At 49.7% G+C, this 14,251-nt stretch overlaps 1 protein-coding gene across 3 annotated transcripts in view; it reads left to right on the top strand.

Annotated features, from left to right (window-relative positions):
* Positions 1-4,334: 4,334 nt before the first annotated feature.
* Positions 4,335-14,251, top strand: part of ARID1A (AT-rich interaction domain 1A) — a 74,162-nt gene continuing 64,245 nt past the window's right edge. For 2 of the 3 annotated variants that reach the window (XM_082857988.1, XM_082857987.1), the window contains exon 1: positions 7,523-9,023. In XM_082857988.1, coding sequence (XP_082714114.1) covers positions 7,884-9,023 — 1,140 coding nt within the window. In that variant the 5' untranslated portion in view covers positions 7,523-7,883. Of the gene's footprint in view, positions 4,389-7,522; positions 9,024-14,251 lie in introns of those variants that run through there. The other variant, XM_082857989.1, reaches the window with a different exon arrangement.

Here is a 14,251-nt window from a genome sequence, read left to right as displayed (position 1 = left end):
TGCTCCACAAGAGAAGCCATTGCAATGAGAAGCCCGCACACTGCAACGGAGAGTAGTCCCCGCTCGCAGCAACCAGAGAAAGCCCGCGCACTGCGACGAAGACCCAACGCAGCCAAAAATAGATAAATAAATTAAAAATAAAAAAGAAAATGTTTCTTGTATTGTTCCTGTTAAGCATTTCTCATATTTTGGCATCACACACCAAAACATGATGTCAGAGGTGTGGGGTGGGGGGGGAGCAGGTAGAGGTGAGGGAAAGACTAGGTTAGATAGTACAATGTGTGCAGTGGTGAAGAATTGACTAAATTTAATTAATCTTCAATTAGCAGATCACTGAGGATATGAATCACTCACTGGCAGTCAAAAGGTGATGTCAGTGAATGGTTATGGCTCAGCATGACTGCTTCTGTTTGCTCCTGTATTTACTCCTAGCACTATTGCTACTGCAGGGCTCTCCTATGAATTTTTTTTTTTTTTTTTTTTTTTGCGGTACGCGGGCCTCTCCTGTGAATTTTATTGTGGGACTTTAGAAATGTCTACTGCCAAGGGTAGCATTAATAATTATTCCAGTTGATAGTTAGAGCAAGGAACAAGTTTCTTAATGAAGTTTATAAATATGGCTTTGGACTGATCTTATTGGCAATAGTCATACTATTAATTTCTAGCTGAAAGAATCACATGCTCACAGGAGTACTGAGCCTAAGTAGAAGACTCATTTTGGTGGAAATTGGGTTAGAACATGCAACTCAAGGATTGCTGAAGAAGGGCAGGTGCATAAAGTTGCTTCATCATGAAAGGTGAATATTCAACGTGGAGACTGAGCGCCCTTGGTTAAGTTTATAAAACAGTTTCTGCCTAAACTCTCTGTAATAGTTACCAATTGTGCTAATAATGGATTACAAAAATCCTCAGTAGCCAATCAGGTTGCGACCTCCTTACTTCTAAGCATCTTCCTAGAGAATATCTTATGAAGGTTATGTAGTATCTCAATTCTCCTATGATTGCATCTTGGAAACACTGGCTGCTAGTTCATAAAAAACCAGAGAGTATGTACAGAGTCAACTAGAATCCTTCTTTTCTAGATACTTTGGACTTCCAACTTTAGCTGGGCTAAAGTGGAACGACATGAGCCATGAACTCCAGGGTTTTCTGGACAGAGTGCCATATTTTTAAGTAACCATGATTGACGGTTATGGGAAAAAAAATACTTAAATGGGCTCTTGGACTTTGTTCTGAGGTCAAAAGGGACCGCATTAAAAAATGTGTATTCTGTATCCTGATCTTGGTGTTTGACACAAAAATAGTACCTAATGTTGTGTGATATTGTGTATTCTTTTGTTTGAACATAGTTTGTAGATGGACTCTATTAGTGAAAACACACTGTGGTGGAGAGGAATGTGTGTGTGTGTGTTTCAGTGCTGTTTTTATTTATTTTTATTTTTTATTTTTTTGCGGTACACGGGCCTCTCACTGTTGTGGCCTCTCCCATTGCGGAGCACAGGCTCCGATGTTCAGGCTCAGCGGGCATGGCTCACGGGCCCAGCCGCTCCGCGGCATGTGGGATCTTGCCAGACCGGGGCACGAACCCGTGTCCCCCGCATCGGCAGGCGGACTCTCAACCACTGCGCCACCAGGGAAGCCCTCAGTGCTGTTTTTAAATGGCCTGTTGGGTAGGTTTGATGAAATGTGTTAGGTTATTTCACCTTTGTCTCCTGTTCTCTCCCTCCACCGTAAGACTGGAAGAACAACACACTTATACCCAAGCCTCCAGTAGTCTCTTTGGAAGGGTAGGCCAATTAGAACCAAACTGCTTGTCCCCACCCCCAGCCACTCTGGTAGGTTCTGAATCCAGTTTCAGTGTTGTTAAATTTCAGGGCAGAAAGTGATAATTTGGAAAAGTGCCAAAACCCACTGTAATTTTTCCTGGCAGCTTTCCCTTGGTGTCATTGGTAAGTTCTGTATTTCACTGGAGTACCGCACCACTACTGCTACAGTACCTCGCAGCAGACTTTTTCATTTGGTCCACTTTTATCTTTGGAAGAAGCCGTTTTTCAGTAGGGATAGACGGATTTACACTCTATTAAAGCTAGTCAGAATGCTTTCCCTTAAGGGTCATTCACTTCCTGCCTTATGCTTAATAAGTTCCCTTGGATTTTCCTTGATGCTTACATAAAAAGCCTGGGATGATCATGCTGGAGTATTCTCTTGAGGCGGCTGTGTTGCACACTTGCTGTTTTAGGCTCCTATCCTGTTTCACAGGACTGCATGCCTACCTCCCTCCATTTTGTCAGTGCTCACTGGGTTTTTCCTTCTCTTTCCACCTCTCTTCTACAGACTTGTGTTGGAGCAAAAGACTCCATTCCAGATCCATTCCAGAGTTACTATGAGAAGCTTCCCCACTCTCTGACTATTTTTCCTATCTCAGTGAAATGGCAGTGTAAGAAAGCTCTATGCAGTCAGGGCTGAAAGAAATACCCACCTAGAATATTTGATTTTCCTTCTGATTTTCTTCTCTACTCTCAACTTTCAAAAATTTCCCCTACAATCATCTTACATGTGTGGAATTTTCTAGATTGGTTTTAAAGACTAAAGCAGAACAAATGCAGCCTGGATTGGTTTAATATGGGAAGTCAAAGAAAATAGACTTTTACTGTTCCTGAGCAATACCTTCAGTATTAAGATTGGTGACCTTATCTTTCCTTGGTAGTGTTGTTAGTGTTTAGCTCTCCAAATCTAAAAACAGCTTTGTGTAATAAGTACCAGACACAAAATTGTCGTGTCTCTTCTGATGGACTTGTAAAGTGGCTTTCAAGCTTCTTTGTAAGTAGGTTTTTCATATCTGCACTATTTTTGTGTCCGTTGGTGAACACAAACCTTCAGTGAGGCTCAGGAGAAATGCCCAAATTCCTGATCTGCCCAGTGGTTTTATAAAACTCGAGTCTGGGTTGGTTTGTTTGTCTTTAAAATATTATTAATAGTTTTACTCTATCTTCTACAAAAGAATCGTCAACAAGCTCACCAATGAGATAAGTGGTTAAGGAAAATGTATATATTAGAGTGTGAGAGAGCTTGTGCTTTTTCCCTCATGTTAGATTGACTCTGGGTGCTTGCTTTGTTTGAAACCCACCACAAACCAAACTAGCCTGGACCTTTATTTATTTAATTTTATTTTAGATTTCAGTTTTGGGGTAGGTGATGGTGAGGGTAATTCTTATTTTATATTGGTACAAAAAAAGCAAGTTGACTTATACCTAAGGGTTTTTTTTCAGAGCTACTCTTTTGGTGAAGAAAAAAAAAAGCCTCATTCAGAAATTAACATTTCTCAAAATGTGTTCCTTATTATTCTGAAATGTAAATTCCTTCAAATTGTTTATTTTAAAACTCTGAGATGAATGGAAGAAGGATCTAGACAAGGAGTTGTTGAGCGCCCACCATGCTTGATACCTCTGGGGTTGCTCCTTTGGAATTCTAGGTGCTGGGCAAGCGCAATTTTACCAGGGCTGTTGAGCGCCATTCGGACTCCATTCCATTTTTCTCCGTGGCGATCCAGTTCGTATCTTACAGCTCCCGCCTGGAAGCCGGTAATGTAATGAATTGCCTTGACTCTTGCTTCAATCCACTTTCCTCGCTTAATATGCAGTCCAAAGTTTTGCAGCTCGCTGTCAGATGGTACTGCTACACTTTCACACTGCTCCCAAAGCCTCCGCTGGGGCTGTTTCAGAACACGGAGTTACAAACTTTAAGAAACAGACAGCTCCAGACGGAAATCCACGCCAGGCTTTGAGCTCTGCTTCTGGCTTCCGTCAACTGACATAGTTGCCCTTTTGCTCAAACTCGCAGCTCCAGTTCGCACTCGGGAGAGCTCCGCTGGGTATCTGCTTGCTTCGGCGCGGCGGGGACGCGTGTGAGGCTACGAGCCGGCGCTCCACCTATTTCGCCGCGCCTTAGTTCAGAACCGAGGCAAACCTTCACTTGGGTCCCTGGGCTTAAACGTCTTCCTTCAAAAAGAGTGGGGAAAGGAAGGATACGGGCCCGATCTTTTGTTTGTTTGTTGAATTTTGTATTTCGGACACTTGGGAAGCAAATTGCCAGAGAGGAAGGGCTGTCCTCCCTGCAAACGTTTCCCTCTCTTAGCAAACCCTCCAGGCCTCGGTTCCACATTTTGCAGTTGACTGCGTGGATTTTAATAGGCTGTTCCCTTACTCTCGGGCCCAATCCATGCACACTGTGTAGCCAGATAAAATGAGAGCACATTTTCTGCCATTTTCAGTCGGTTTGTCCTGGCAGCCCTGCCCCCTTCCTTGGCTGCGGCAGCCGCGGGAGTTAATGCTGCGCGCAGAAAACTCCGCCTGATCCTCCGGGCCGGAGATCCAGTCCACGTTTGCCAGGTGCCGTGCGGTAGGGGACGGCGATAAGAACTCTCTTGTGACGGAGCGAGCGAGACTTTAGTCCGGTTTCCATGTCAACGATACAGTCCATATTTGCCATCAGGCTGTTGGTGGCAAAGGAGCTTTCGTGCGGGTAGCGCTGTCCTAGTCCTAGTTCTCCAATCGGCGCCGGGATTCCTGAGCTGCCTAGGTGTGGGGTTAAAAGGCAGGGGCCGTGGGGGAGAAAACTCCACCAGCGGGAGGACCCACAGCCCCAAACCCGGGTCTCGGAGCTTGGGCCGGCCACGTGCCCTGTTCCTCCCCTCCCCCCCTTTCCCGCAGCCATTACCCCTAGGGAAAGCTGATGGGCCAGTTTCTAAGAAAGTTCCCGTCAACTCGGGATAGTGATGTGGGGCTGTAAGGGTAAGGGTGGAAGAGGACCCTACAGGATTTGAGATTTAAAAAAAAAAGTGGTAAAGGAGAAATCCGACATTACTACCTCCTCCAACCCAGGTGGAGAGATTTTTTGCGCACTTTATTGCTAGACAAAAATGGTGGCTGTTTTCAAAACAGCCTGCCCACGTGTCGGACAGGGATTTTGGCACTTTCCAAATTTCACAGCCATTGAAGAAAGGGGATGAGGGCTTCCTCTGGAGACAAATTCATTCTGGCTTCCAGATTGTCACTGGGCTCCAGGTTTCTCATTATACTCCACCTCTGAGGGAAATGGCAGGGTAATTGCATGTAAAAAATTCCTCATTTGTGTGCAGGACTCAGGACTGTTTGCCAGCTCAGAGGCAGTTGATTAAATAGCCAAGCTCCATTTAAGAGGCAGCCTATAATCTGGTTTCTAGGACCTAATGCACCGGGCGAGTTGTTGCCCCTGAGGACTGTGAGTGAAAGGAGGGCACTGGTCCATTCCAGTCAGTCAGATCCTGGTAGGCCGGTTTGGTTCTTGGCTTGGGGGGAAATAAAACACCAGTAGGAAGTTTTTGCTTTTTTAGTGTAAGATGCTCTTAGGTTTTCTTGGGGGTAAGAATGAGTTCAGGTTTTCGGAATTATTCACAGTGACCAGTGGCATGGCCAAAACTCCAGGGGCCTGCAGAATCTGGAAGTTCTAAGGTAATGGTTCTGTGGCCATGAAGTCTCCATTTACAGAATCTAAGGGGGAAAAAGGCTCTGGTGTCTAGTGACTAGCTGGCTTGGCCTCTCCCAAGGCAGCCTTGGGCTTGGTGAGGAGCTGGAATCCCCTCTGGCTTTTGTAGCCTGTCATGTCAGAGCATTCCAAGTCAGCCAGAGGAGGAAAAGGCTGCTGCTGGGATTCGGTGGGGCCTGTGGATCTAGAATTTTCTATGTATGCCCACAGCTCAATCAGCATCTCTTAGAATATAATGGTAAACTTTGATGATTCTTTACAGTGTAGGACAGAAAACAAATTTGGGTTGCATCTGTTTTCTAAGTGACCTCTTAGACTGCACCTTTTCTCTCTTTAAGGCGAAAATAGTTTCCTCCATTTGGTCATCCCTCTTCTGCAGTGGTTTCTTTGAACACTTAGGTTCCTCCAGTCCCTGAAGCCTCTTCTGTGATGTGTTTACAGTTTTACAGGTACTGTCTTTGGAGACTGGGGCTCTTGGTCATTGTGGGCAAAGGTGGGGCTTGTGTTCTCCCGCTAGAAGGCTGTCATATGCCCTCAAAGTAGCTTCAGTGGTGACTATTTTAAGTCAGTGTTGAGATGACCAGCTTTGATCTCAAACCCATTCTGATCACATTGTTGAATATGGCACAACTTGACCACTGTTTTTTTTTTTTTTAATTAATTAATTTAAAAATTTTTGTCTGCATTGGGTCTTCGTTGCTGAGCACGGGCTTTCTCTAGTTGCTGTGAGTGGGGGCTACTCCTTGTTGCAGTGCGCGGGCTTCTCATTGCTGTGGCTTCTCCTGTTGTGGAGCACGGGTTCTAGGCACGCGGGCTTCAGTAGTTGTGGCTCACGGGTGTAGCTGCTCCGCGGCATGTGGGATCTTGCCCGGTCAGGGCTCAAACCTGTGTCCCCTGCATTGGCAGGCGGATTCTTAACCACTGTGCCACCAGGGAAGCCCGTGACCACTGTTTTTTGTTTGTTTTTAATGCTAAGTAGTTAGGGGCAGCTGTGGGGACTCTGCTGCTTTTTAAAGCCACCCTCCTCTGCTCTGACTTTAAGTGACAGGGCAGTCCCCTACACTCTGTCTTGATTCTGTAAAATGGAGATAATAGACCTCATGCCCCCAGGGCCTTGTGAGGACTGGCTAATGAGGGCAGAGGAGTGGGAAAACGGAAAGTCTAAAACAATGATCTGTCATTCCATGCAGCTTGCAAAGGGGATAAACTGTAAGGCTCAGCTGGTTCTTTGGAGCGGGTTTGTAAAAGGTTTTGAAGAAGAAAAGTGCTGTAGAGGTGCTAAGTAGCAGCCAAGAGACCAGGCCCGCTGCCAGGGGGTCAGGCCTGGGCCGAGGCGGCCGCGGTCTCGGGCTCAGGCCAATTTTGCAGCCCCAAGTAAACTTCACGGTTGCCCGCTCCCCTACGCGCAGCCTGGAGGGGACCGACCTGGGTAGGAACGCCAGGAGGGAGGCGGCGCAGGCTCCGGAGAGGCGCGAGCTCCGGGCCGGGTTTTCCCCGAAGCCTTCGGCGGCGGCGCTGCCGAGCGAAAGCGGCAGAGGGCCTGCCGCCGCCGCGGCTGGTTCTCTCCCCTCCTCCTTTGTGAAGGGACGGGAGCGAGTCCGTTCCACGGCCTGCGCCCGCTCCGCGCTCCGCTCCGGGTTTGCCAGGCGGCCGCGACGGCGCTGGGTAAAATGGCAGTGCTGAGCCTCGTGTCGGAGTGAGGGGGACTCGGAGGAGAGTGGGGCGCTCTAGCCGCTCAGTCCGGCCGCCCGCCCGCCCGCTCGCCCGGTGCCGCGCAGCAACCTCAGCCCGCGCCGCGGCCGGGGAGGGGAGGCAGGGCGCCCGGCCCGGCCTACGCTCCGACTCTACCTCCCGGCGCCTGGGCTGCTGCCGCGCGCCCTCCAGCCCGCCCGTCCCGGGTCCCCCTCCCCCCGCTCCCTCCCTCCCTCCCCGCCCCCTCCCCCTCGCCTGCCTCCCTCCCTCCCTCCCTCCTCCTTTCTCCGGCAGCAGAAAGCGGAGAGTCACAGCGGGGCCAGGCCCTGGGGAGCGGAGCCTCCACCGCCCCCCTCATTCCCAGGCAAGGGCTTGGGGGGAATGAGCCGGGAGAGCCGGGTCCCGAGCCTACAGAGCCGGGAGCAGCTGAGCCGCCGGCGCCTCGGCCGCCGCCGCCTCCTCCTCCTCCGCCGCCGCCAGCCCGGAGCCTGAGCCGGCGGGGCGGGGGGGAGAGGAGCGAGCGAGCGCAGCGCAGCAGCGGAGCCCCGCGAGGCCCGCCCGGGCGAGTGGGGAGGGCAGCCCGGGGGATTCGGCCCCGGGGCGGGGTGGGAGGGGGAAAGAAGACGAAGACAGGGCCGGGTCTCTCCGCGGACGAGACAGCGGGGATCATGGCCGCGCAGGTCGCCCCCGCCGCCGCCAGCAGCCTGGGCAACCCGCCGCCGCCGCCCTCGGAGCTGAAGAAAGCGGAGCAGCAGCAGCGGGAGGAGGCGGGGGGCGAGGCGGCGGCGGTAGCGGCCGAGCGCGGGGAAATGAAGGCAGCCGCCGGGCAGGAAAGCGAGGGCCCCGCCGTGGGGCCGCCGCAGCCACTGGGAAAAGAGCTGCAGGACGGGGCTGAGAGCAATGGGGGTGGCGGCGGCGGCGGAGCCGGCGGCGGTGGCGGGCCCGGCGCGGAGCCGGACCTGAAGAACTCGAACGGGAACGCGGGCCCTAGGCCCGCCCTGAACAATAACCTCACGGAGCCGCCCGGCGGCGGTGGTGGCGGCAGCAGCGACGGGGTGGGGGCGCCTCCTCACTCAGCCGCGGCCGCCTTGCCGCCCCCAGCCTACGGCTTCGGGCAACCCTACGGCCGGAGCCCGTCTGCCGTCGCCGCCGCGGCGGCCGCCGTCTTCCACCAACAACATGGCGGACAACAAAGCCCTGGCCTGGCAGCGCTGCAGAGCGGCGGCGGCGGCGGGGGCCTGGAGCCCTACGCGGGGCCCCAGCAGAACTCGCACGACCACGGCTTCCCCAACCACCAGTACAACTCCTACTACCCCAACCGCAGCGCCTACCCCCCGCCCCCCCAGGCCTACGCGCTGAGCTCCCCGAGAGGTGGCACTCCGGGGTCCGGCGCGGCGGCGGCCGCCGGCTCCAAGCCGCCTCCCTCCTCCAGCGCCTCCGCCTCCTCGTCGTCTTCGTCCTTCGCTCAGCAGCGCTTCGGGGCCATGGGGGGAGGCGGCCCCACAGCGGCCGGAGGGGGAACCCCTCAGCCCACCGCCACCCCCACCCTCAACCAACTGCTCACGTCGCCCAGCTCGGCCCGGGGCTACCAGGGCTACCCCGGGGGCGACTACGGCGGCGGGCCCCAGGACGGGGGCGCCGGCAAGGGCCCGGCGGACATGGCCTCGCAGTGCTGGGGGGCTGCTGCTGCTGCTGCGGCGGCGGCGGCGGCGGCCGCCTCGGGAGGAGCCCAACAAAGGAGCCACCACGCGCCCATGAGCCCCGGGAGCAGCGGCGGCGGGGGTCAGCCGCTCGCCCGGACCCCGCAGGTACACGGCTGAGTGGGGAGGGGGCTGGGGCGAGCGGGGTCCTGGGAGTGGGGGGCGGCGGCGGGGAGCAGGCCACAGCCGTGGGCTACCCCCAGTCCGGGGCCCCCACTGCTGGGGAGCTGCCATTGTCTCGCTCTTCCCTCTTAAAATGGCTGCCTGTCTGCCTTACTCTCTTTCCCTCTTTCAGCCTTTGTGTGGGGCTTTCCCTGAGGTGTCTGCTCCCCTTCTCCCTCTACCCTGGTCCCTTCCAGCTCTGGGAGTCTTCCAGGGGGTGCGAAGCAGAGTGTGCGGGAAAGGGCCCGGCCCGGGGTGACGGGGTGCTGGGGGGTCAGGTTAGGGGTATAGGCAGTGCTAGGAGGTCTGGAGTTGAGTGAACAGTTATTTGCTCACCTGCCGCTCCTCTCTGCTCCTCCCCCCACCGCCCACCTTCTTCTAGGCCGTTCCCCATCTGTGTTTTCAAGGAGGGGCCCCTCGGGCTCGGGGGGACCTCGAGGGAGGGCAGGGGCCTGCTTGGGAGCAGCTAGAGGCCGGCTGCGGTCCACCCAGGGCAGCCCGGGCCGTCTCCTGTCTTAGTCTCCGTCGGCCCAGTGGCCTGGGCTTCTCCCTGGAAGTGCTGGTAAACAGCTGAGTGATTGGAGTAGTAAGTGCAGATTGCTTTGGTTTGGGATTTGAATTATGGAGGTAAAATCCTTCTGTCAAAGCCAGGAGACAGTTGGTCTTAGGTTGACATCCTATCTGTGATCTGATTGGCTCCCCATCTCCTGCTCTTGGCCATTTATAATTGCCTCTGATGTAATGGTACAACAATCCTGATGAGCTCATAAACTTTTACACTCTGCTTTTCTGCCAGTGATAACCCAAACCATTGCTGCCACTATCTGCCTTTTATTCCAGAGCTGAAATTGGCTGTGACCTTGAGGAGGGAGGTTTAAGCAGCAATACTGTATCAGCAGGAGCAGAGTCCCAGACAGGCTGCCCTTGTTACATTGTGCCCGAAACAAAAGAGGAGGCAGTGGCATTTTGCTTGTACCTTGGATTTATTTTGCTTGTTATGTTTTATGCAGACTGAAATAGATTCTGTGTTGTCAGAACAGTAGCTGAGTTTTTCTCTACAATGGGTTTGCTGTTTGTTTTGGTTTTGTGACTTTCCTGATGGTATAAATGACTTCTTTGATGGCTCTGAAGATGCGTTTGTCTTGAGTAATTTTGACCCTGTTCGCTTTGCAGAACTGAAATTATTTTACTGACCTTTTTATTGAGTGGCAAATGTGGGATCTTTATCAGAGGGGGTAGGAAAAAACTTTGAGAACTGAAAGCTTTCTGAAAGAGAATTTCATATTTAGGTGTTCTGTTTTAAGGAAGGCTGGCCTCATTATTTGTTTACATGTTAACACTTTCTTTTGTTAATTGAACTTGGGGAGAGCAGATCAATTTAAAGGGAAGGACATCTTTTTTGATCTTGAGAGGGGCTGTTTCTTAAAGGCTTGGTTGGTGAAATTTATCATTTGTTCCTGGAAATATCAAAAAGCCTAGTTTTCTATTTTGTCATCATTCATTTTACAGCTTTGAAATAGAGGTCAACCAGTTTTTTTCTTTGCATTTTAAGTTCCATTTATTTCTGTCTTCCAAGATAACAAAGATATGACCTACAATGATACTTAAGACTTGCTTAGAAATTACAACTTTTAGGTGTGTTTTTATGTATTCTGTTTTATTTTGCTCTTCCTCTTCATCATGTTCTGTCTTCAGTGCTTTGGCCACGAATATTGGGTATTCTTTGCAGTCATCTATCTTTTCAAAGCAGAAAAAAGTCTTCCTTCATGTCTGCCCCTCTCCCAGCAGTACCCAGTTGTACCTTTGTCCTATGAGATTTTGTTCACATTTTGTTCACTTCGGCGGCCTAATTAGATGTATTCCCTCCCCATCTTAGAACTGCTTTTCTACCCTTACGTTGAGCTGGGAATTTTGAAAATATTTATGTCAGGTAGCAGGTTTAGAGGTCTGTGCCTTGACTCCGTGTCTTCCATGATGTTCTACATCTGGGCAAGAAATAGGGGAATTTTAAATTAGATTCCTAGTGTCTGGAGGAGAAATTTTGTCTTAGAACATCTTCTCTCTGGGTCATTCTGTAGTTTATCTCTTTCCCCTCATTTTTTCCCTTTTGGGGGTGGGGGGGAAAGGAGGCTAAGTAATTTACTATTCTTAAACCGTTAGATGAAATAATTTGGGGTAAGTCAAGGCTCATTTAAAAACAAAAATTAATTTGAATTCTTTCAGCTTGGGGATATTCAAGCAAATTCTTTTTTTTTTTTTGGTAAAACCAATTTTTGCCGTATAGTAATTTCTGTTTTTCAGTCATTAAACAAATATTTGAGCACTTTCTATGTACTAGGCACTATGTTCTGTTCTGGATAAATGGTAGGAAAGTAGATACAGTCCCTGTTTGGAAGCTTGTCTGTGCTGCCTTTGTGCGAATTTTCTCATTCCCTTTTAACATTAACAGGCCTAGCACTTCACACAACATAGATTTCTGTCGGATTTCAGTTCAGTTGCCTGTTCTCCTGAGACCCAGAGCATGGGCTGGTGAGCATTCACTTGTAGAAGAGACAGTGCAACTTCCAGTTTTGTGGGTTGTTTCAGGTGTGTCATCTAGATGAAGGTTGTAGGTGGGTAGATTTCGTTCTGAATTCCTTTTTGCTACTTAAGGATAAACTACTTGTCAGACCATGATGCCTATTCTTAAGCATTCTTAAATAATAAGATCTTGGTTTGTTCTCTTCTTTCCCTAACTCAGTCTTGAATTAAGAGTTTTTGGCAAGTGTTTCACTTTGTTATAAGGCAGAAACTAACACACCATTGTAAAGCAATTATCCTGTAATAAAGATGTTAAAAAAAAGTTTTCTGCAGGGACTTGATTAACAGAGTTAAGGTGGTAATGTTCATTTGACTCTGAATCTTTATGGAATAAAGATTAGGTATGTGTGTGTATTGTGGCTCTGTCTTTTTCACAGGAGCTGGTTGGATCCCATCAAACAAACTTTTCCTTTATGCCTTTACATAAGTAGTATTGTATCTCAAGGTGTTGAATCCTGCTACTGATGAAATACTTTTCAGTCACCTATGTTCTTGAACCTCGTGTAAAGCTTTTTTTTTTAGCTGTAGTACCTTGAGCTGGTAGACTACGCTCATCAAAGTAAAAAATCCAATAGAATATGTAGTCCAGGATCAAGGTGGATTTGATTGTAGAAGCTTGGCTGTTAGTTCCTGCTATGGAAATATCAAATGATATTTCCGACTCCTGGGAAACAAATACAGGAATCCTGGGCTTATGGGAATGCCTACTGGCAGAAATTCTGGGCTGGCTGAAACACAGGACTCTTGGAGCTCTCTCAAGTAGGAGGGATCAGGAAAACCACACTGAGACGGCACTTAGTTGTGAGGGCTTCATGTTTCTCTGCTTTCCATGAGAGAACTGGGCTGATGAAGGTTGGGATGATGGTGAGAGAAGAGAGAAAGCAGTCAGGACCAAGGCTGGCTTCTTTGTATTGGGCCCTGTGGGGATTTTTTAAGGTTCCTTCCCTTGTGTGTGGCACAGAGTAACCATGACAAGTGGCACCTGCTGTAACAAGATGATTTGGATTGCATTAAATATTCATATGTTAGATTGACTCCTGTAGGGTGTGAAGTCTACAGTCACTCTTTTGCAAAGTTAGCGAACCTTATTGTATGTATGTATGTATGTATGTATATATTTATGGCTGCGTTGGTCTGCGTACGGGCTTTCTCTAGTTGCGGCAAGCAGGGGCTACACTTCCTTGTGGTGTGTGGGCTTCTCATTTCAGTGGCTTCTCTTGCTGTGGAGCACACGCTCTAGGTGCTCGGGCTTCAGTAGTTGCAGCACTCGGGCTCTAGAGCGCAGGCTCGGTAGTTCTGGCTCACAGGCTTGGTTGCCCCATGGCATGTGGGATCTTCCTGGACCAGGGATTGAAGCTATGTCTCCTGCATCGGCAGGCGGATTCTTAACCACTGCGCCCCAGGGAAGTCCCAGTGAACCTTTTTTAAAACGTGGAAATAAGCTAACAAAGTAATGGTCAGGGTCTTTTCCCATTCCCATCCCCCAAAAGTTTGTATTGATTGGCTTCAAATCCCAAAATTCTAGAAGCAACTGAAGCATGCAAATATGGCTAAAATATGGCATTCAAAATAAATTGGCACTAAATAGTTCTTTCCTGCCAGTGAGATGGGATGATACCTTGGTCTCTGAAATGGAGTCCTGATTCCCTTGGCTTTCATTTCTGGGTTTTTCCCTGTTTAGATCGGTCATTATCATTACTGATGTGCATCGAGTTGTGTGTGGTATAGTAGTGAGCAGTAAAGAGTGCAGGACTCAGAAGGAAGAGGAGCTTTGGTTCCACATGCAGCTCTGGATTAAGCTGTGTGACTTTGGGCAGGGCATTTGCCTTCTCTGTTTCATTTTCTCTTCACTGGTAAAGCGAAGCTGGTGAACTGCATAACCTTCTCTGATGCTACACATCTGTCTGTGCTTCCATACCTGGCTTGTTAGGAGGGCAGCTTCTTCCTGTACCTTTTTCAACAGGGATCCTGAGACCATCTTTCTTTCCCTGGGCTCAAGGAATTCAAGTCTGTTTTCTCTTGAGGACTTACAGGAACAAGCTCTAGATAGTTGGGTGCCACTGTGGTCTGTGGCCCTTCACAGAAAAAGCCCTACCAGATTGTTTTGCTTTGAGACTGTTAATCTGGTTGTCATTAGTCATTCCACCTGGCTGGTGGTATTAATACACTAAACAGTAATTGAAAAATTAGAGTTCATTAGAGCAAGACTTGAAAAATAGTTCCTTCAGAATCTCCATGAGGGGATTTTGGGTAGATTAGGGAGGGAGTGAGGAGTGGATATTCATAAATTCAGCATTAACACTGTTTCTTTGGTTGGGGGTGGATAGGAAGGTGGGGAGAGGTAGTATTAAGCTCTCCAGACTCTTTTGGTGTTTGGGCAGGTCTAGGTCTGGTTTGGGCAGTTGGTTGTAATCTGAGTGCCTGAACTTGCCCTGTAAGTTTTGCTGAGAGAGGAGCAAAAGTTCCTGAGACTGGAACAGGAACAGGAAAAGCTAAGCGTCTCAGGGTCAGCTTCATAGGTGTATTGCCATTTCTCATAACCCTGTTGTTTTTTTAAAACTATGTTGTGTGGTTTGCAGTTGGTCCTGGAAATG

Source organism: Leucopleurus acutus, assembly GCF_964270905.1.
Source record: "Leucopleurus acutus genome assembly, chromosome: 2".
NCBI classification, from domain to species: Eukaryota; Metazoa; Chordata; class Mammalia; order Artiodactyla; family Delphinidae; genus Leucopleurus; species Leucopleurus acutus.
Note: the sequence above shows the minus strand (reverse complement) of the source record. Positions and strands in the feature narration are given on the sequence as shown.